The 23,692-nt window shown below is 34.6% G+C and overlaps 1 protein-coding gene across 20 annotated transcripts in view; it reads right to left on the bottom strand.

The window, feature by feature from the left end:
* The window catches only part of USP45 (ubiquitin specific peptidase 45), a 65,154-nt gene that overhangs the window by 11,054 nt on the left and 30,408 nt on the right, over nt 1-23,692 (bottom strand). For 12 of the 20 annotated variants that reach the window (XR_014267500.1, XM_082475161.1, XM_082475175.1 and 9 more), the window contains 7 exons: nt 22,831-22,961; nt 16,967-17,054; nt 7,533-7,614; nt 5,553-5,644; nt 4,008-4,064; nt 3,210-3,353; nt 1,224-1,896 (listed from right to left, as the gene is read on the bottom strand). Coding sequence is in view for 19 of the 20 variants with exons in the window: in XM_082475161.1 (XP_082331287.1) it covers nt 1,224-1,896; nt 3,210-3,353; nt 4,008-4,064; nt 5,553-5,644; nt 7,533-7,614; nt 16,967-17,054; nt 22,831-22,961 (1,267 nt within the window). In the remaining variant the exon portion in view is untranslated. The other 8 variants (XM_082475167.1, XM_082475176.1, XM_082475166.1 and 5 more) reach the window with 8 other exon arrangements.

Raw genomic sequence — 23,692 nt, 5'->3', positions numbered from 1 at the left:
ATAAGAGGTTGTTAGAAAAGACTTGTGATAGGATTTGAATATGGCCAATTGCATATTTAACTTGGATTAATGTAAGCTGGCATTTCTTCCTCTCCCATCTAGACATTTCTTTAATTACTAATGTATTAATCATGTCTTTATTCTGATGCTTTGACATCTGGAGCCTTGCTGACACTGGAAAGGGCCTTTCCCAGATCTAGCTAATTCCTAGATACTAAACAACTTAAGTGTGCCTTTCATATGCAAACCAACCAATCCAAAGCCCATACCTCAACCACCTCCTTTATTGAGCTCTAATAACTCTAGGTCACTATTCATCTGCCCTAATCACGCCAGAGCCAGGTACCAGACAGCTAGGGACAGCCCCTATACCGAAGAGTCCACTGAAATTTTCAAAACTAGTCAATCCTAAGCCTGTCTATCCTGCCGCATCCATTCCTTCCCTTAGAAACCACAATAAAGGCTCCTGCCTGCATTTTCCCCCTTGCTCCCTCTGTCTCCTGGCCAATGCTGGTGCTTCCCCTTGTGGCCCTGTGTGGCGTGGCTTAGCATGCCCCCTCCTCTTGGAAACTATAAGTAATAAACTATCTTTTCAGTGGCAATCATCTCCTTATCTGTTAGACTCATCATACCTGAATAATAAAACCTGCATTTTGAAACAACTAGTCACTAAGTAATCAGAGTGTTCTCTCCATTTAATCAAGGCTAGAGGTACACCAGAAATTTCTTACTTGACAAATCCCCCTTTTCTACTTTTCTCTGGTCAACAAAACACAGTTATTATATTGCTAGCTTTATAACATACAGTTACTTAAAATCTTCAAATTTATATCTTATGATATGACTTTACACTAGATTGATGGGATTTATGAAGAACATTAATCTCACTAGTGTTGTAATTTTAAGTTTTACAGAAATTTTTTCTGGAAAGATTTCAGATAGCTAGTTCCCTGAAATAAGATTATGTGGATTTGCAATTTCGAGGCAGAGATGGATACTTCCTGTCCTTCAATTTATTTCAACAAAAATCTACTGAAAATTTACTCTGCCCAGTCAGTGTCTTCAGTGTTGAGGTACAAATATGATAAGACAACCCCTGCCTCCAAGCAGCTAAAGTATGCAGACAAGGTTCTTAGGCTCCTCTATGTGGGATCTATAATCCACTCGTCACTGTTTATCAGATAATCCATGAATACTTTTAAAAAATTAAGCTAAATATTTACCTGCAGAACTGGTTTCCTTTGGGTACTTCTGTTTCTTTTCAGTACAGTTCTCACACAGAAGCTTGTTGTTCCCCATTAGTAATTCCATAGATGTAAACTGATAGAGACAGGACTGAATTGAACATTCTTTAGAAGTGGTTATATAGCTCTGAGAAAGGGTCTGAAAAGCATTTTGGGGGCTATGAGACACCATATGCCTGCCCTCTGAAAAACACAAATTATTCAAAACGTTTAGTGGCTGATTTTCTCTGTCAAAATCCCTATCTCCAGTCACAGTGCTGCTCAAATGAAGTTCAGAAATAGCTTCAGCCACTCCCTCATCACCACCATCACCCTCCTTGGTGAGTGGTTCACTCTCTGACGGAGGGCGAAGGTGTCCATTTGTGTGCACATAGTATCCACTGCTGGACCTCAACAACAAAGTCTGCTTAGGAGCGCTTTCAGACTCTGAAGCCTCACTGTCAGCATCAACACTACTTTCAGAAAGGCTGGCTTCTTGTTCACTGCCGTCGGTAGGGCTTTCAGTCAGAGTTGACTCAGTGTTCACGACGCTTGCGAACAATGAAGAGTCTCTATTCATTTCAAGGTTTTCATTTTTCTGGTATATGACAACAGCTTTATCTTCTCCAGATGACAATTTTCTTGTACGTTTTCTGCCATGAATTAGTTGATTCTGTAAGTTGATAGTGTTTTCAGAGAAAAGAATCTTGTGACCTTACTGAAAATAAATGCCAATAAGTCTTATTTAAACATTCGACAATTTCTAAAATACTATTTCTAGTACCTCTGAAATCCATTTCCTAAATCTACCCAAACTACAATCAATAGAAGATATGCTAACAAAAAAGCTCTAATTTAAAAATAAACTTTTATTTTATTTTATTAAGAAACCGACAATAATGGTTACCTATTCATGGAGAGGGAACAGGACTTTTGTAGAACAGTGCTATGAAGGAGGCTTTTCAAGTGTAAACCTTTGCATAATCTCTGTAGTTTTGCCCCTTAAAGGACCTTCTAACAGAGTAAGTTAAATCTGGTAATACATCAATTTGCCAAGTTAGTACAAATCATATCATGTAAAAAAGTTTTTTTTTAATGAAGTGCAAACTCAGATTGATGTCTTTAAATGTATACGGCATAATTCATCAACCAGGTATGTCCCTAGAGAAATAATGGGTCTAGACAATGGTCATCAATGACTGATAACATTACAGAAAGAGAAACACCAAACATGATGTGCACCTCCTGATGGAAATATACACCACCACTTAAAAGTTTTTTTGCCCAAAATTAAATAAATAATCAAACTTAAACCTAATAAGGTCTCTAGCTCTAACTGCCTTAGAGAGGAAACAAAAGGAACAGAGGCACCTCTTAACAACATGCAGATGAATTATTGCATGCAAAATGAATTACCACAACATGCAAACTGAATTACTATAACATGCAAAATGAAACACTATTGATGTGGGAATGTGAGAGACTGCTGAAAAAAATGATATGATTTCTTCAACAAATAAATTGCAAAGAAAAACAAAAGGTGGAATCTGTGGGTTAAAAGACATTTAAAAGACATGGCAATCTATAGATCTTTTTTAGATCCTAAATTCAAATATGCTTTCAAAAGCAAAAACAAGTATTTTATGAGACAACTGCAGAAATTTTAATTATGACTAGATATTTATGCTATTAAGAAGTTTTAAATATTTTAGGTACAGTAATGATACAATGGTTATGTCTTTAAAAAGCATCTTTTAGAGATATACATTTAAGTATATGATATATTTGGGATTTATTACAAAATAATCTAGGATGGTGAGGAGGAAAATGTGGGATAGATACAGATAAAACATGGTTAGCTGCGAGATGATAACTATGACGCTGAGAAATGGGTACATGGGAGTTTATCATACTTCCTTACTTTTGAAATTTTTATTAATAAAAAGTTTTAAAAAACTGATGCCTCACAAATGCATATAATCTTACCTTATCTTTAGATGAAGTATGCTTCTTGGTGGCTCTAGGTTGATGAGTATTTTCTATAGTAATAGGGCCACTGTATTGACCATTATCTGTGTCCTGTAAACTTCTATATTTACTCATTCTTCCCAAAAGTACAGGTTTTGAAACCTATTAGATACCATATATATAACACAAAACTTCTTTAGGAAATAAATTCTGGATATCATCTACTTTTTAAAATTTCTAATTCATTTGAAATGTAATTTCCTAAACATTAATTCTCAAAATATGAAGCATAAAGGTTTAAATTCCTTGAGAATAAGAACTATATCATAGGGGCTTCCCTGGTGGTGCAGTGGTTGAGAATCCGCCTGCCAGTGCAGGGGACATCGGTTCGAGCTCTGATCCAGGAAGATCCCACATGCCGTGGAGCAACGAAGCCCGTGTGCCACAACTACTGAGCCTGTGCTCTAGAGCCCACGAGCCACAACTACTGAGCCTGTGTGCCACAACTACTGAAGCCCGCACACCTAGAGCCCATGCTCCGCCACAAGAGAAGCCACCGCGATGAGAAGCCCGCGCACTGCAACGAAGAGTAGCCCCCGCTCCCTGCAACTAGAGAAAGCCCGTGCACAGCAACTAAGACCCAATGCAGCCAAAAATAAATAAATAAAAACTCCAATATCACGTACACTGTACAAACTCAATTACTGTATATAAAAAGTAATGATGCTCAGATATCTGATAATATACTCAACAAATGCCTAAATATATGAATTTATAAATGCCCTTCAAAAAAGACTTAAGTTTTTTTCTCCTTACCCTTTCTTCTATTATAGGAAGTGAAATATCAATAAAAGGATCTTTTACTGTGGAGATCTTAAAAAGAAAAGATATTGAGAACTTCAGTTAGAATTCTAATATAGACAATGTAGTTTTGTAAAGTCTTAAAGAAATCAAACTTCCTGGGCAACTAAAATCTTAAGTTAAAAAACGTTCCTGGAACAAACAGTAATTTAATTGGGTATAGCAACACATATTGTTAATCAAAACAAGATATCCCAAAACGTCAATAAATGCAACCCAGTTGAATTTTATAATACTGTTAATATGACTAACCTGTAATACTTAAAGTAACTTTAAAATAAACTGTGTTTAATAAAACTGATTAACTGAAGATATAAACATATTTTTGGTGAAATTATGGCCATAACATAAATAAAATATGAAATGTTAAGAAAAAGCCATGAAAAAAGCCAGAGAGCTTGACTGTGTTTTGTAGATTCTTTAGGATAATTCTATTTTAAAAGATACTCTCTAGCTTGTGAAAAAGAAATCAACTTCTACGTTGAATATACTAAAAATTTAAGTGGGGTTTGACCACTGAACAAGGTGGGGCTTAGGGATGCGGATCCCCATCCCACCCAGCCGTCAAAAGTCAGAGTATAACTTTACAGTTGGTGCTCAGTATCCAGGGTTCCGCAGCTGCAGATTCAACCAAATGCAGATTGTGTAGTACTGCAGTATTGATAGCATTTATTGAAAAAAATTTGCGTATAAGTGGGCCCTTGCAGTTTAAAGCCACGTTGTTCAAGGGTCAACCGTAATATCGTGATGACACATTCTGTGCTTCAGTATGACAGGCTAGAAGGAGATATAATATATAATCCTGGTTTTATAAAACTAGAGAGGAAAGGTACTCCATAATCTGGGACAGGAAGATGGACATAAAGACTCTCTTTTATGATTAAAATCTGACAGAAGTTGAAACCTATCATACGCCACACGCTTTCAGAAATATTCCTTACCAAGCAATTGGAAACCTATAAAAATGTATACATTCTTTAAGAAGTTATTAAAGTACAGACGGCATTCAAAATGAAAATTATCACTAAATTCAAAGACGAGTCAAGTCTGCTTAAAAAAAACTCCAACAAGTCAAATAAATGTAAACTTTAAAAGTAGATCAGCCTAAATTATGTTATGACATTAAATTATTTCTATTGGGATTACAATTTAGGGCAATGCATAATTATATTAACATAGTTACTCTCTTTGCAGAAGTTTCTCTTTCATTTTCAATCCAAATGAGTAGCTAACACATTGGAGCATATTAAAATAGGCTAAATGAACTTCACAGGTGTGCCAAGAGGAAAAATTAGATAACACATTTACTTAAAAAAATTATACATTATGTTTATTTTCTAGGAGTGAAGGATATATTTTTAAAAGACTTTCAAAAACTACTATGTAGTCATGTGTGACAAATAAAAATAAATGACTGCTGATGATTACATGTGAAAGAAAACAATAAAAACAATGTCACCATAATCTATTCCATGTTGAAGTGAATTCCAAAGTACCTACATTTGCACATTCTTCACACATGACCGTGCTAGTTAATTCACCAATAAAGATACGATCTATGAAGTTCATTTTCACACCTTCTCTTCCATATGCTGTAAAAATAATACTTTTAATGCAAAAAACATGTCAACCATTAACCTAACAATGTAATAGGCTTTTTTTCCATTGAATCAAAAGAAATCTGAATAAGGCAGATATCCAGGACCATATTTAATAATATATTTCACTATATGATGTTATAATGTCTTTCTCCTTTACAATTCCACAGAGAAAATGTGACTATCAACTACTGTAGTCTCAAAGAAATAGCAAATTGTTCTTAAACTTAAGAAGTAAAATAAGTAAAGTATTAACCACTATTCATACCACACTCAACTGCTCCCACTAAACCCTTTAAAGCCTCTGTGCTTATCCTAGCGGTAGATAGAGGGATGGGAAAAGAGATTATGATTTAGGACTACAGATGCCAGGACCATAACTATGGAAACAACAGAGTAGTAAAGGACAAGTGAGCACTGCATAGGATAAAGAACTAACATGGCAATTAATAACTAGTTATATATGTAACTCCTGTTACATAAAAATGTTAAAATTATTCTCTTCGAGAAATATTTATAAATAAAAGAAAATTATGCTTATGATTTGCTTCAAAGTAATATGTAGTTGGGGGAGAAGAGATGAAACATAATACACCATGAATTGAATGTAATTTAAGCGGGGTGATGGGCACACAGGTACATGGGCTTCATTATACTATTCTCTCTAATGGAAGTTTGAAATTTTCCACAGTAAACCATGGGGAAAAACATATTAAAAAACCTATTCACTCCTCTTTCAAACTTCTCTTCTATCCTTTTTGGATCTCTACCTTCAAATCTCATGCAAACGTTTTAAATCATTTTAGAACGTTACTTGAAGCACTGAATGACACAGCAGACTTTTATCTGGATATATCAATAAATATTTATTAATTATGATGATAACTATTTAGAAGTTATGTTAAACTGAGATGTTTCATTAATAAAAATTGTACAAGGGATTGAAAATAGGTTAAGATTACAAAACTGGAAAGAAGTGAAGGAAAAAATGAGCAGTTATTCTAAACATGCACTAGATGGCACTATCTGAAAACAAGAGAACAAGTATACTTGAGAGTCTGTATTTTTCAAAATCTTGAACCTTCAACTGCACATAAAGTTTTGTCATATACAATCATAATGTATGTATATTTGTTTATAAATTACAGGTGTGTAGTATGTACACATAATGCTACCAAAAAAACATGTTAAAAAAGAGAGTAAAATACAAATAATATTTTAAACATTTTCTATAAATGATGACTACACATTACCACTAGTTACTATCTCAAGGCAGAATATACCTTCCAGACAAGGTAAATCGTTAATAACATGGGATATAAATCCACACTTAAATACTGATCACTGTAAATGATCATCTTTGATTAGTTAATCATTGTTTCTGCCTCATATTTTGGCTGATGAAGAGTCAACATTAGGAGTAGACATGTATGCTTGATTTAATAGTACTCTCGTAAATAATGGTTTCCTTGCAGGAATTTTTGGAGCACTGAAGCATTTTGTCTAGTTAAGACTAGACAATATCCATAAATCCACCTATCTAAGCACACTTCAACTGAAAAATGATACAATATGATAAAAGTGAACTTCTAAGCGAGGTTGCTACTTTCAACAACCTTTCAAGTCTCCCATAAGATACTTCACTTAAGGGCATCAGTGTCAATCTGTATATTTGATATTAGTTTTACTTTTTAAAATTCACATGGATTCTAACATTTTCTTTCTATGACTCATTAGACTTACCTTGCAGCCACAGGAGTAAGTACACCCTCCTTTTAAGGCCATTAGTTCACATAATGCTCAGTTCCTCTCCCTGCCCCGAAAAGAAACTTATAATATTTTCTTCTAGAAAAAAGTTTTAATAGTGAAAGAGTCAACATACCTTTGACTTTTTTTCTAGTTTCATCATCAGCAGTTTTAGTAGTTGGGTTGTTAAATGCTTTGAGAATGCCAGCTTGTATTCGCTATAAAACAAAGTAATAAGAATTTATTAAGAATCTATACTAGAATATATTCTTTCAAAGCATTATTTTGTGTTCCTGTAAATAGAATCCGGTTTTAGGGACAATCAACTCAAGCCTCATCCTCTTAATAAGAGGAGGACTTTCAGACAGCAAGGTACAGTGGATCTCAGTTCCCTAGTCTGTAAAATAAAATGACTGAATTTTTTTAAAAATTAAATATGTCCTTTCTTCTAGTTCTAAAATTCCATTAATGAATAATGCTCTAATGCCAAATTCTCCCCCAAACAAAAGTCGAGATTCCCAAGTTTAGGTTCTCTCTTGGGTTTAAAGCATTTTCCTCAGTCGACAAAAAGCAAGCAGCCTAGTCTCATTTTGCTTATAGGTTTAGAGTAAGTTCTCGTTTTCCCTTCTCTCCCCCATCTCTCCCCGTCTCCTGCCCCCTCCCTCCCTCTCCCCCACTCTGTCCCTAAAATGATTTACTCCTTAATTAGGACAAAAAGTAACAAATAGACCACAGGAAATTTCTTACCTATGAATAAAATCTTAATATAAATATATAAGAAGCTATTAAACCGGTCACTATGACCTCCATGTAGGTTATTTTACTTATATACATAGATGACTAAAGTCCAGAATATTCTCCACAGCAAGAAGACGATCCCAAATCTTAATTGTTGTTTTATTTGAATTTAGTTGTCAGTAACAATCATGTGTTAAAGTCATTAGCAGGTCTTAGTAAATGATAAGGTTTATGGTTCCACATCTCTTGCATGTGTTTTAGGAAAGATCCAACCTCACAAAAAACTCTCAGAATAAAACTATATATATTCCAAAAATAAAGACATTTAAGCTAATAAATTATCATCTTTTATACTAATTATGGTCCTACTTAGTAGATGAATTTAATCTTCTTTAATTCACATTTTAACAGTGGGGTGAGGGGAAAGCTTATTAATTATTCTTCAAAATATATTTTTTAAGTAAAGTCTTAATCACAGGTTTTCATATATGTGAAACCACTGTTAGACCTGGACTTCTTGGTGTGAAAATGATACACAAATCTGCTGTTAAAAAATTATTATGTCAGAGAAATTAAACCCAACTGCAGACTTCCCAGAGAATAATAAAACTTTGCATATCAGAATCCAAGATACGTTCCACTGTTCAGAAGAAAATTCACAGCTTTATATATTTAAATCAGTTGAAAAGAATAAAAACAAATGAATTAAGCAGCCAACTTATAAATTTAGAAAAGGACATCAAGCCAAACAAAAGTATAAGGAAAGAGTTAAACAAGATAAAAGTAGAAACTGAAGAGAATAAATGAATCGAAAGCTGACTCTTTGAGTAGCAGGGATAAATAAACCTACCAACTAATCTAAATCAAGATAAGGATGAAAAGCCCAACATCACACATCACGAAAAAGGGAAATCAATAACAAAATTAAAGACTTTGTAAGTAATCGTGAGAGACCACTTTGCTCAACTCTCACGCAATTACATTTGAAAATTCAGGAAAAAAAATAGATAATTTTCCGAGAAATTAAACCCAGAAGAGACAGAAAAGTTTCCAGCTTTCAAAGGGAGGGAAAAAAAAGAATACTGTTAAAGTCACTGAATTAAGTACTACCTACAAAAAGCTCCAGGTCCTAACAATTTCACAGAGGAATGTCACTAAACCCATGTTCCAGGGCACAGAGAAAGGGAAACTTCCAAATTATCTTCATAAAGCATAATATTGGTACCAGAGCTGACAGAGTGTACACACACATATCAATATCACTCATGAAAAAATTCTAAATAAAATATCAGCAACAGAATACAGCAGCACATTAAAAGAACAGTACAGTATGACCAAGAGGCTTTTATTCTAGTAATGCAGGGATACTAGGGAAATCTATTAATATAAGCCATCATATACACTGAGAAAAAAATTATAAGATCAAATCCCTTGATATTCCCTATTCACCACTATTATTTACCACTAATGTTTTAGTTGATGCATTTGATAGAAAAATAAATGTCAGAGGTATAAAATATAAAGGAGATAAAATTATTTGCAGATGATATGACTTTTTACTTGGAAAAGCCAAAAGAACCAAATGAAATAAAATACTACTATAATAATAATAAGAGAATTTAATATGGAGTATATAAATATAATGAAGTAAATTGCCTTCACACACACAAACAAAAGCCAGTTAGAAGATATAGAAGATGGACCTAGAGACTGTCATACAGAGTGAAGTAAGTCAGAAAGAAAAACAAATATTATATACTAATGCATATATGTGGAATCTAGAAAAATGGTACAGATGAACTGGTTTGCAAGGCAGAAATAGAGACACAGACATAGAGAACAAACGTATGGACACCAAGGGGGGAAAGTGGGGGGTGTGGTGGTGGTGGTGGGATGAATTGGGAGATTCGGATTGACATGTATACACTGATGTGTATAAAATAGATAACTAATAAGAACCTGCTGTATAAAAATAAATAAATAAAATTCTAAAAGAACCAAAAAAACAACAAAAAAGAAGATACAGAAGAAAATAACCCACTTATAATAGCAACTAAAAAGAAAATAACTAGGAATAAACTAAACAAATGTGTAAGATCTGAATGAGGAAAACTTCAAAACACTTCTGAAAGAGACAAAAGAAAACTTGATCAAATTGAAAGACACACCGTATTCCTGGACAGGTCCTACCATTACTAACATTTCAATTTCCCCACCTCCCCAACTCCCTGCCCAATTTATTCATTTAACACAATTCCAGTGAAAATGGCAATAGTATGTATGAGGTTTAGGGTTTTGTTGTGTTTTGTTTTAATGTGAGAGGTTGAAGGGAGAGATCAGTTCTAAACTAGATATGGAAAAATAAATAAGAATAGCAACGAAAACTCTGGGGAGGAGGGGAAAGTGTAGTAAGAGTTGACTGGTCCTACTAGATTTACTAAATGAATTAAAATGTTCATAATTGAAAGTATGACTCTAGTATTCAAACATATAGGCAAACAGAAACAAGGGGAAGTTGAGAAATAAACCCAAAGGCATATGAAAAATTAGTATAATTAGGGTGTGACCAATTTAGTAGGAAAAGCATACTATACCGTTTGGATAGGATAGCCAAATGGGAAAAAAGGAAATATCATGGAAAAGGATAAATTTCAATGGATCAAGATTTAGATCTAAAAATTAATCATAAAGAAGAAAACATGGGAAAATTCCTTTATAATCTTGGAGTGGGAATGCCTTTTTAACTATGACTCAATAGCCAGAAGCCATAACAAAATAAAAAATTTAAAAAAGATTTTTAAATTCAAAAAAAAAATTTTAAGCTTTACATTTAAAAAAAAGCTACTGCCACATTATAAGCAAAATCAAAACACGAATGACAAACTTGGAAACATATTCCCTCCCTAGTACACAAAAAGCTTTTAGAAATCAGAAAAGGATCAAAACCCAGTAGAAAAATGGGCAAAAAAATAACAGATGAAAAGATATTCAGCTTTGTTCAAAAAGAGAGACATGTACACTAAAATTACCCTGAGATACCATTTTCTACCTATCGGATTGGCAAAAATTTTAAAGTTTGATACAACAGTATTTTGGTGAGGTTATTGGAAAACACTCTCCATATATGTTATGTTGTGGCTAGAGTGAAAACTGTATGCCTACGGAGGACAATTTGGTAATAGCTATCAAAATTCCACATGCATGCAATCTCATTTCTATATTTATACAGATATACTTACACACATGCAAAATAACATATATACATTATTCATCATAGCATTGTTCATAAAAGCAAAAATACTGGAAATAACATGTAAGCGATAATTGGTAAGGAAACGGTTAGAATTGGTTAAAAAGGAATTGGTTAAAAAAAAAAAAAAAAAGGACACTTCCTATTTTCTGATATGGAAAGATTGCTACAATATCCTACCTGATAAAAAGGCAGGGGCATATATAGTAAATGTCACTTTTTGAAAAAAGAAAGGAAAAAATATGCATATATGTGTGTGTGTGTGTATATATATATATATATATACACACACCACCAAATGAGAGCATAAACCAAGAAAGACAATAATGTGGTTTACAGGCAACAGCAGGGCCAACACATAAGAGAGGCAAAGGGAATTTTCAGGAGCACAGTGAGGAAGAATTCCAGAATGATGCCTACACATCTAATGTGGGAGGCAACCAATCCAGACTGGAGCAGCGACACTTAGGATATGGATGTATTGTTGACACCAAGATCTCTTCTGCCATTCTACCATGTTTTTTTTTTTTTTTAAACATCTTTATTGAAGTATAATTGCTTCACAATGGTGTGTTAGTTTCTGCTTTATAACAAAGTGAATCAGCTATACATATACATATATCCCCATATCTCCTCCCTCCCGCATCTCCCTCCCTCCCACCCTCCCCATCCCACCCCCCCAGGCGGTCACAAAGCACCGAGCTGATCTCCCTGTGCTATGTGGCTGCTTCCCACTAGCAATCTATTTTACATTTGTCTACCATGTTTCTAATCTGAGAACAGAACATACAGGGAATGAGCTGCTAATGTTATTCTCCCCTCCGTGCCCTGCTGTCTGGATCAGCAGAGGATACACATTACCCCTCAGAACTGTTCTGCTTGGGCCTATTCCTGACAGCCATGAGGTGGGCCATGATGAACTCAGAAGCAGAAAATACAATACAGAGCAGTCTCCAACCTTTTGGGATCAGAGAGCTAGTACCTGGTCTCTTCTACACCTCTGCCAATTGACTTTGACAGGCGTGGCTCAGAACACATTCATGATCTGGCCTACTGACTTCCCCAGAAAGAGCTCTTGTAAACTCTGGGAAGCCAAAGCCAGACTATGTTCCAGAGATTCTCTCATCTTTTTTGGGGGACGCTTCATCCAATAATGGCAATAGGTTTGTGCTTGCTACCCAGTTTTATGAAACTAAACAATATATTATTTAAGCATACAGAGGTAGCTCTCAAAAACTATAAGAAAAAGCAATGGAATGATGTCTGTAAAAGTCAAAATAGTGGTTGCCTCTGATGAGGAAGAAGTATTTGAAAAAAAGAAGTAGGTAGTTTTTATGGTACTAATAACATTCTTTTTCTTTTTCTTTTTTTAACTCTGGGGGTGGTGGTAGGGAGAAGTGCTAATAATATTTATAATAATATTATGCTTTAAACCATATGTATATTGGTACACGTTCTTCTGTATGTGTGATATGTTTTACAATAAGTTTTTAACACCCTCCCCCAATAATTATGAAAGTGAGTTTTGTTTATTAACTAGCCTATGATCAGCACATTTTATTTCCTAGAACGGCTCACTATTCTCTTCAAGTGTTATTTTGAAAGTTAATGCAATGTATACCTCACATATATACAAAGTAGGGTATAAAAGTGAACATACAGCAATCCATACCATGTCACACTCTCCTGAAATATACTTATATGTGAAGGAAACTGAAATAATGTGTCCCAGAAGCTATTAAATACTGAAATAATCTCCAATTCAGACTCAATAAACTTGAAAATTTATATAATTTGGATATTGTCTAAGCTAAACTTGACTTTTATACCTTGAAAAGAGAACTTATTAAACTAAAATATGAAAATTAGAATGGTGTGAATTCCATGTAAGAGAAACTTTTAATGGACTTAAATGAAAGATGCCAATAAATACCCATGTTCACCTATATTTAATATAACCGTAAAAAGCCTCTCCAGCCACTAAAGATAAAGCCTCTAATTCAACTTAGAAGTCTGTAAATTTATTCTACAATTTTGAACATTCAGACGACTTTCAATAGAATTTAATGAGCCTTTACCATACTCTAAAATGTAAGCTATGATATCACACTTTTAAAAAAGAGTAAAAACAATTAAGCTGTTTAAATTATTGACTTTTAAACTATTAGACTTTTGCTTTTTTATTTTATCCTAGCCACAAATTTATATTCTCTGCTCTAAACTGTTAAAGAGTTAGTTAATAGGTAGTTCATCAAGCTGCATAAAATAAATAGGCTTAGGTCCATCTCCAACCTTTCATTGTTGTGCTTTGAACCATTTAGGTTTTTAAAAAAAAAAAAAGACTTTGGTTAGAGAGTGACTAACAACCACGGCACATTAATCATTTAGCAGTACCCATGTTCAACTAGTTCAAATCTCCATGTTAAACTTCTTTCAAAAATAATGCAAACACTCATAATTTAAGTTAGCTGAGATATTCTACCTTTAAAATAATCTTACCCAGTAATGTATTAAAGCAATATATCTTTGATAATGCAAATGTAATTATCATTAATTTAGAGATAGCTCAAATTAAAAGGAAAAAAGTGAAGAAGCATATATTTCTAAGGTAAAAAGACTGCCTATAAAAGAAGTTCTTATTGTGAATTTGATTTTACTTCACACATAAAAAATTTAGAATTTTTGCACAAATGATCCCTTTAGCTCTCTACTCAGCGAGTTATATTCCTCAACTTCAGAGTCATAAGAAAAAGACCCTAATGAAACAATATGAAAAGAGGTCAGTAGTTTTTAATCATCACTAGAAGAGTCTGGTGGCAGACATACCGCTGTAGCCTTCCTTCAATCAAAAAACACATGGCAGAGACAAACTACAACAGCTGCCCGATTAACAGCTGCGGAGTTCCCAGGCCAGACAATGCAGCTCCTGCTTGGGTACTCACTGTAACTGACTGGCACGACTGTCCTTGCTTACGAGACTGAATAGATCCACAGACTTGACATTTTAATTCTGCCACACCATCTAAAACCCTCAAATAAAGGAAGAAAGATAAGAGCTTTCAGAAACCAATGTTTCCTGCTGTACTGCCTGAGTTTTCAAGATACTGTGAATCATCATAATGCATCATTATGACAAAAGAATAATTTAATTGTAACAAAGAATGCCATCAAGTAATAAAAGTAAAACAGAAAAAAAATTATAGGGATAGATTTTATTGTTTTATTTGTAATATCAACAGAGAAAAACATTGTTAAGGAGTGACTTTTAATTCCATTTACAATGATACATGACCACCATGTAGCAAATGTATCCTGCAAATCATAGGGGAAAAAAAAATTATTCTAGCAACTGATGGTTTGAATTAATCCTAAAGTAACTACTATGTAGGCTCAGAAGGTCAAAATGCATTTACTACTCATAACACAAAGACAGCATCTCTTTCCACCTTACTACCTTGCATCGACCCCTTCAATAAGAGTATCAATATATCATAGTTATTAAATCAGAGTTAATACTTTTTTCAAATAGTGAAATAATTATGGTTAAATTTTAAATAGCAAGCTTAAAAAATGGGTTATTTATACTAGTCACTGATGACCAAGCATTAAAATTAAACTTTAATAAGCAGTATTGGATAAAATTAGATAATTAGTTTGGAGGTCAGAAAGACTTAAGTTTGAATCTCCATTCTTGATATCAGTTTCTAGATCTAAGAAAATGTGATCAAATATTAGCTCAGGGGGATTGTGTTAATGTCCCAAAACTTAACTAATTACAAATCTCTTTACAGACTTTTCTCAAAACAAATTACAGGTAAAACATAACGCAGAATTACCCTGTCAATTTAACAGTTTATTCAAATTATAACATATTCAAAATAACTGCAAATCCCCAAGTAACTAGCTAGTATAACTCATTTAAGAGACTTTGTTTTCTTCCCAATTCAAATTCTCAAGAAATACTGTCCATTTAAAGGGTAAGCACAGGGAATTCCCTGGTGGTCCAGTGGTTAGGACTCGGTGCTTTCACTGCCAGGGGCACAGGTTTGATCCCTGGTCTGGGAACGAAGATCCAACAAGCCATGAGGTGTGGCCAACAAAAAAAAAGGGCGCGGGGCGGGGGGTAAGCACAGACAACATATTCAACAAACATTCACTGAGCACTACTGTGTGCAAGGCACATGGGATACCATTCCTTGAGGAGAGCACAACCTAAGAGAGATGATAGACGTAAATCTAAATAGAAGGTAGTAGGGTTCATAATCAAAATACATAAAAATAGATGGCAGAAAGGGAGTGACACCTTCAGAAGTTGAATTCAACTAATTTAATATGAAAGTCTAACAACAGCCAATTAAGGATAGGATTGTAATATACACTGTTTGGTAGCAGGAGGGTGTAATTAACTCATTCTTAAAGATAATTTACCAAAAAATATTAGAACCATAACTCTCTCTTCACTGAAAACTGGCCATTAGGAGTAAAGAAACACTACAATGTTATGTACAATTCAAACAAAGTAGAATTTAAAAAAAAAAAGGAGGGTCCACCCTGCCTAGTAACATAGTAAACACCTACCACAAACATATCAGCACTTCATTTTCACCTGGTTGCTCTACTACCATATTAATATTTAGATTAAGAAGGGTATCCACATTGAACAGAAAACAGGATTTCACCTGTTATTAACAATTATGATTGGCAGTGGCTGCCCAGAGTGCTATGTTGAGAATGATTCTGAGACTGAACCCTGACTCAGTGGAACTGTTATGAATGATTAGCAGGGTCTGCTATGAGAGAGAAAGGGAGGAAGTGGAGGATATGTGCTGTGTATTTGATATTTGCATCTTTAATACCTTGTACTTTCTCTGAAAAATTGTATCCTATTTGCATAGGACCCCACCAAAAAAGGTGAATATAACTAATTTAATATTAAAGTCAACCAACAGCCAATCAATTAAGGGACAGGATTACAATAAACCCTGCTTGGGAAATCTAACCAGTCCTTTTTTACTCAGAAACAGTCCCTGATCCAGGAGGCTGGGACCCCAATTTCCTGGTTCCTGAGTGGACTGCAATCCAACGTGGGATAATGGGATTTCTCTTTTTTGGGAATTTAGAATTGGGATTCACAAGGAGCAAGCCATGGTGGTCAGGTGCTACCATTCAGACAGGGAAGCAAAGAAACTACTCTGTCCGCAGAGAGATGGGTAAAGAAAATCTATAGAGCCAGAGAAACTGGGGGAAAAAGGAGAATACTTTCCGGATTCCTGAGAACCTTCCTGTCCTATATCCCCCTTTATTTGGATTATTAGATTCCCTTTTCTTTATTTAAGCTAGTATTAATTAATTTCTGTTATTTACAGCCAAAGGGCATTAACTAATAAAGGGTAACAGAGTTGTGAAAGAGTGAAAAAATAATCTTCTGGTAGACGGGGCAAAAAAGTGGGGGGGAAGAGAAGAGTAAATAGAAGTTTTTTAAAAAGTCAAATTACTCTCAACCGTACATTAAAATTTTGGTAAAAATTCCTTCAGTTTTGTACCCTCTTCTTAAGAGAATATGTGATAAACACAAACCTGACCTTTGTTTCTTCTGTCCTCACTGCATCGAGCAGATAATGAAGAAGTTCCTGACTGTCCTGTTGTTGAAAACTTTTAAATCCAGGGGCCCTATGGTTTAAAAACAAAACAGGAAAGAAAAAAAAGAACAATCATTTTATCAACAACATATTATTATTATTTAAAATCACCTTGAAATAACATATATTCAAAGATTTAATTTACTCCTTTTTCTATAAATAGAAAGACAAAATGTGATTACTGTTCCAATTAGGATGAGATCTTCAGTACACAGAATAATATGGCTAAACACTTATTACGCAACTACTACATGCCAAGTATAGTATATATGTTAAGCTTCACATAATCCTGAAACAAGCTTGGAATGTACTATTTTCTTTAGCTTATATATGAGGGTTCAGAGGGACTATTTAATTTGCAAGGTCACACAGCAGGTAAAAAAACAGTATTCAAACCCAAGCTACTGTGATCTATTATCTTCCTACCTTATATAACCAAAAGAAAAGCAAGAGATTATTTATATTAATATAAAGAACTATAAACTGTTATCTCTATGAAGGTTTTCATTTTATGAATTTGACAATCAGATTTTCTGTGTATTAACTAAATAAAAGGATAAGGGGTTATTCATGGAGAAATCAGCACAGCAAATGTTTAGCTGATTTCAGTAACTTTAAAAAGTAATATTTACTGCAATTAACTCAATGCTAAAATGAATATTTTTGCCTTAAATGCAAACAATTACTAAATTTAAAAAGTGCTCTGAGCTAAGATGAAGAAAGAATTTTGTCAAAATAATACAAAATAGTAAGACTATCTCATGGTAGTACAAGTTTACAATGGTCTTATTATGACATATACCACATATTTCATTTGATGTACACAACAATGCTTTTAAGGAATTCATAAATACATACTCGGCCATTTTATATAAGGGACTTGAGCATCCATGGATTTTGGTATCCTTGGGGGTCCTGGGACCAATCCCCTGTGGATACCAAGGGACAACTGTAATACGAACACCGTTTTACACTTGAGAAAACTGAAGAACAAGTTGAGTGCCACTGACGTAAATCCAGGTCTTCTGATTCTTGAGTCCAGTACTTTAAGCATTATTCCTCATTATCTCATGATGAATATTCATCCTAGTAATGTACTAGTGTGAGTCCCTGGTGCTAAAACACTCTCTGAACTACTAGCGAATCTAGCCTGAAACAGGAACCATCATTTCAGTTACTCACTCTTGCTAAGAAGTAGCAAATAGCAGCATGATGTAGAGAACACTTTCACTTACTCCCTTGGTGGGCTTCCCTTTCTGCGTGTGGTGGATAGTGCCCACCTCCTAGATCAGAGGTGAGGACAGAAACCAAGATGGATACAAATTTCAACCCCCTTAGGGCCTCCCCAGCTGGAATTCATAAAGGCGGAAATTGCATGACACTACACTTAGGCTGTAGGTATCAGGAAAGGTCTGTGAAGTGGAAGAAGACTGGGAGGGGAAATGGGGATCCTTCAGAGAGCCTCACCAGCCAGGTGGCAGGTAGAAGGAGACAGTTTATGGCTTTCAAAGTAGACACACAGGAAGAAATAGTTCCCAAACAAAGGAGAAACTGTCTCTACCATGTCTCTACCTATAGCTCCATCTCAACCATGCTCAAAGCACTTACTGCCTTCTAAACCACTGAAGAAAATTTAATAAACCTAGATTTTTTTCTTTCTTCTTTTATTTAGGGCTGGGGAACAAATCATATGATGACTTACAGAATCTCTAATGGAGCCTATCTGAGCTACCAATAAATACCAAAAGAGACCTTCAAACTTAAAGGATAAAAATAGAAAAATCACTAAATATATGAAAAAATTCATCCTATTCAAAACAAGGGAAACTCTAAACATTCACAGGAACTGTGCCTTAGTAAAAGTGTTACTGTGGGAAAGAGTTGAGAACTTTCAGAAATCTCATATTCTAAGAGGAAAATGTATACACACTCATAAAACAGGAACAGACTGCCAAGACAAAGAAATTTAAAACGAGAGACTTCATGGAGATGTCTTCTGGGTGCAGATGAATCAGTCTGTTCATAATCCAAAAACTCTCTCTGCTCCAAACATAACAAAATATAAAAAGAGAAAACAAACAAACAAAAAAGGCTTAAGTGGGATTCAATACAAAAAAATCTCACAGAACAAAAATATTAGAACACGAAATTGTAGGCAGACTAAAAAACAGACTTGACAGGCTCTAGGCCTGAAAGAGCTCAGCCCTGAAGTGTAAAGAAAACGAAAAGTACTTCAGACAGAGATCAGAGCCAGGATCGTTGTTTAAGGATGGTTGATCTTACCAAGAGCCTGAAAGGAAGCCCTTAGGCAAGTGTTACCTAAGGCTACAACAGAACACAGACACAGCCTAGGGACCTGAACCTGAGCCAAGCCTTCTACAGACTCTTCTCCCTTCTGCTAACCAGGGCAGCATGGTAACTGAATCATTAAGAGAGCTGGATCTCCAAGGCCAGCCTGGAGGGAAGGGGTGAGGCTATCATAAAATTTAAAATTTTTAGGCAGGAAGAGGAGGTGGATATGAGGAAGGGAGGGGATGGGAGAAAGCAAAGGAGTTGAAGACAGGAGCGGAAAAACAAAAAATTCACTCCAAAGAAGGCTACAATCCAGTATTATAAAACACATAAAAAAATCTAATGTTAAAAACAACTGAAATGAATTTACTTCACTCCAAATAAATTTTATAGAACTGTCCCAAAGATGTTGCCATAAATATGTTGAGAATGTCCAAAAACATAAAATAAAGGCATAACTGCCAATAAAAGCCCAGATACTACAAAAAATAGAAAAAAATTTAAATAAGAACATGTAGATATAAGATAGCAAATTAAAATATTAGAAATAAGGAAATAAAACTACAGATATAAAAATACAAAAAATAGGATAAACTCTAAACTATACACAGTTGAAGGGTAAATTAGTAAATTAGAAGATAATACTGAAGAACATACCCAGAATACTATAGCATACTGAACTTTCATCTTTTTTTTGGCTGTGCCGCCACGCAATCAGGATCTTAGTTCCCAACCAGGCCAACCAGGGACTGAACCCGTGCCCCCTGCAGTGGAAGCGAGGAGTCTTAACCACTGGACTGCCAGGGAAGTCCCTGAACTTTCAACTTATCTTGAGACTTTGATGGCATCCTTAAGGTACATGACACACCACAGAATATCACAAAACTAGGAATATATATATGTATGTAATTTCTTCATGGACAAAACCCAAAGAAAGCTCAGCACATCAATACTAGTTAGCAACATGAAGTAATAAAGGAAGCAAAAAGGTGGGCGTGAATGAGGGACTTCCCTGGTGGCACAGTAGTTAAGACTCTGAGTTCCCAATGCAGTGAGCCTGGGTTCGACCCCTGGTCCGGGAACTAGATCCCACATGCATGCCGCAACTAAGAGTCTGCATGCCATAACTAAGGAGCCCTCGAGCCTCAACTAAGGAGCCCGCCTGCAGCCACTAAGACCAGACACAACAAAATAAATAAATAAATTTTTTTTTAAATGGGCGTGAATGAGAATGGAGACATAGAATCAGTCTACAGGGTTTCCCTGGTGGCGCAGTGGTTGAGAATCTGCCTGCCAATGCAGGGGACACGGGTTCGAGCCCTGGTCTGGGAAGATCCCACATGCCGCGGAGCAACTAGGCCCGTGAGCCACAACTACTGAGCCTGCGCGTCTGGAGCCTGTGCTCCGCAACAAGAGAGGCCGCGACAGTGAGAGGCCCGCGCACCGCGATGAAGAGTGGCCCCCGCTTGCCGCAACTGGAGAAAGCCCTCGCGCAGAAACGAAGACCCAACACAGCCAAAAATAAATAAATAAATAAATAAATGAAAATATTAAAAAAAAAAAAGATGTGCTATTTAAAAAAAAAAAAAAAAAAAGCGAAGAACCTAGAGCAGTAACCCAGCCCCCCAAAAAAAGAAAATTTGAGGACTCACACCATCCAATTCCAAGACTTAGTATGAAGCTATAGTAATCAAGACAGTACAGTATTGGGGTAAGAATAGACATATAGATCAATGGAACAGAACAAAGTCCAAAAATAGACCCAACATATATGGCTTAAATCTTCACCTGACTTTTTTTTTTAAATCACTTTTGTTAATATATACATACCTCTTTTTAAAGTAAATACAATAAACAAAAGAGTATGCAATTTAAAAATATTTTCAAATAACGTTTGATCCAGTAATTCTATTTATCCCACAGACGTACTCTCATAAGTGCAATGATATACACACACACACACACATATACACACATATCTATATGTAAAATCAAATAAGTTATATCCACATGTACTAGTATAGAAAGATGTATAAACACATTAAGCAAAACAAACAAGTTGCAAACAGTTTATTTTTATGTCTATGTATGCATAATCACTTTTGGATAGAATAAAGAAAACAGATAACAGTAGTCTGAATTTTTATCTATGAGCACCTATCATTTTAATAATAATTAGAAAATGTTTATAAATCTCTATAAAACCAGAAAAAAAAAAAGATACAAAACAAAGTTATTTTGGGGAGAGTCAAAAACAAATTTCTAAAGTACATAATGTCCTAAAAACTTTTTAACTCTATGAGGCACCCATGTCTCTGAGACTTTTAAAGGCTTTTTTTGTTCTTCAGGCTTTGAAAAAACAGCACCTGGCAACCAAATGAAACATATAATAAACCCTCCATATTTTGGACTACATTTAAAATACCATGGCATATTATGCTAAGTGAAATAAATCAGTAACAATAAGACAAATAGTGCATGATTCCAATTATATGAGGTATCTAGAAAGGGGGGAGGGGAAAAGAGGAGTTACTAATTAATGAACAAGTTTTAGTCAAGCAAGATGAATAAGCTCTAGAGATCTGCTGTTCAACACTGTACCTACAGTCAACAATAACACACTGTACACTTGAAATTTTTTTAAGAGGGTAGATCTCATGTTGTGTTCTTTCCACAATAAACTCTTTTAAAAAAGGAAATTAACATTGGTACAATACTATGAGATAAAATAAAATGCAATAAAATATAATACAATACCATGGCATAGGTAACTAGCTTAAATTAAAATGAAATTTTAAAACCTGGAGATATACAAAAATGCAAGTTCACATTTAAAGAATTTTGTTTCTACATATTTTACTAATTGTGGACTGGACTAGTTTATGAGCTCCTGAAAGGGTCTGTTTTTAATAAATTATAAGTTGTGTACCCCTGGATTCTAGCAACTACTTGACACAAAGTAAGATCTCAAATTTCTATAAAGAAATAAATGAATGTCAGGTCCCTTATGACATGTGCTTATTTCTAGGCACACAAGGATTTTGTTTTTAAATATACTGCAATATCTTGGGAAATTTACTTAAATTCTGCATGCCTCAAAGCTCATCTTTAAAAATAAGAAAACTAGGTTAGATGATCTATTATAGCACTTTTAGATTTTATAATTCTATAATTTTCTCACTTTATGGTATTACATCATGGGCTTCTGAGTCAGGACAGATATCTACTTAAACCCTATTTTTGTCACCATGAAACAAGGTAAACTACTCAACTTCTGGGGGTCTCAGTTTCCTTATATATAAAATGGGGATAAACAATCACTTCTTCAGAGTATTATGAGATATAATTTAGATAAGGCACACAGCTGCAACTAAACGAATGTTAGTTCTTTCTCTTGGTAGTCTAGGCAATAACAGCAATGTCACAGTCAGAGTCAAACTACTCATATTAAGTGATAAACACATTAGTGTTTTGTAACTCATGATTATTTATATTAAGAATGTAGATGTACCCACTTCTGACAAAGCTGATTAAAAAGGACTTTGGGAGAAAGTGGTCCTCTTTCAGTCTCCTTCATGCTGTGAAGAAACAGGAACAAGGCTGAGGTCAATGGTCCAGGGCTTGAAAGTTCCACCACTAATGGGTCCTTTAAAAACATGATCAACTCTATGTCAGAAATACACAATTTTTAAATAAAATATTTTTAAAAATCTAAGAGTTACACTCTGTTTAAATGATGACTGAATTACCTCAAGTGTATTAAGAAGCTTTATTCCCTCATATATAAGATGAATATATAAAAAATGAAATTAAATGCCTTACCTTGAAAAATACAGGTATTTTCATATCCTCTGCCCTTTACTTAATAAAACTATTAGCTTAAGAGTGAAAAACCAATCTTTTGTTGCTTGTAACTGTCCCTTAATGTGCTCTCCTAAAATAAAATTACTCATCGACTTGATATTTGTACAAATTCACAAATAATCATAAATTACATTTATGAGCAAAACCCCATACTCTTCTTTTCCCCAAATATTTTACTAACAAAATAAGGAATGGGAAATTATGTCACAAATTGGTACACTATCTCCCTCTTTTAAAGGAGAGAGACATAAAGTTTGACAAAAGCAGCTACAACTGTGTGAAGGAGCAACGCTCTTTATTCTAGAATTTTTTCCCCACCAAGTTTTATCTTCTAAAATGTTATCGTTGCTAGTAACCCCTCTCCTTACAGACAATAAATAAAAAGCAGATCCCAAATATAATCCTCAGACACTATAGAATGTTATCTTCTAAGACAGCTATCACATATGTTGTCTCATTCATATACTCATGAAATACAAATTACATATATATTTCATACCAACTATCCTTAAA

Source organism: Balaenoptera physalus, assembly GCF_965194825.1.
Source record: "Balaenoptera physalus genome assembly, chromosome: 9".
Taxonomy (NCBI): domain Eukaryota; kingdom Metazoa; phylum Chordata; class Mammalia; order Artiodactyla; family Balaenopteridae; genus Balaenoptera; species Balaenoptera physalus.
This window is presented reverse-complemented; position numbering and strand designations above follow the sequence as displayed.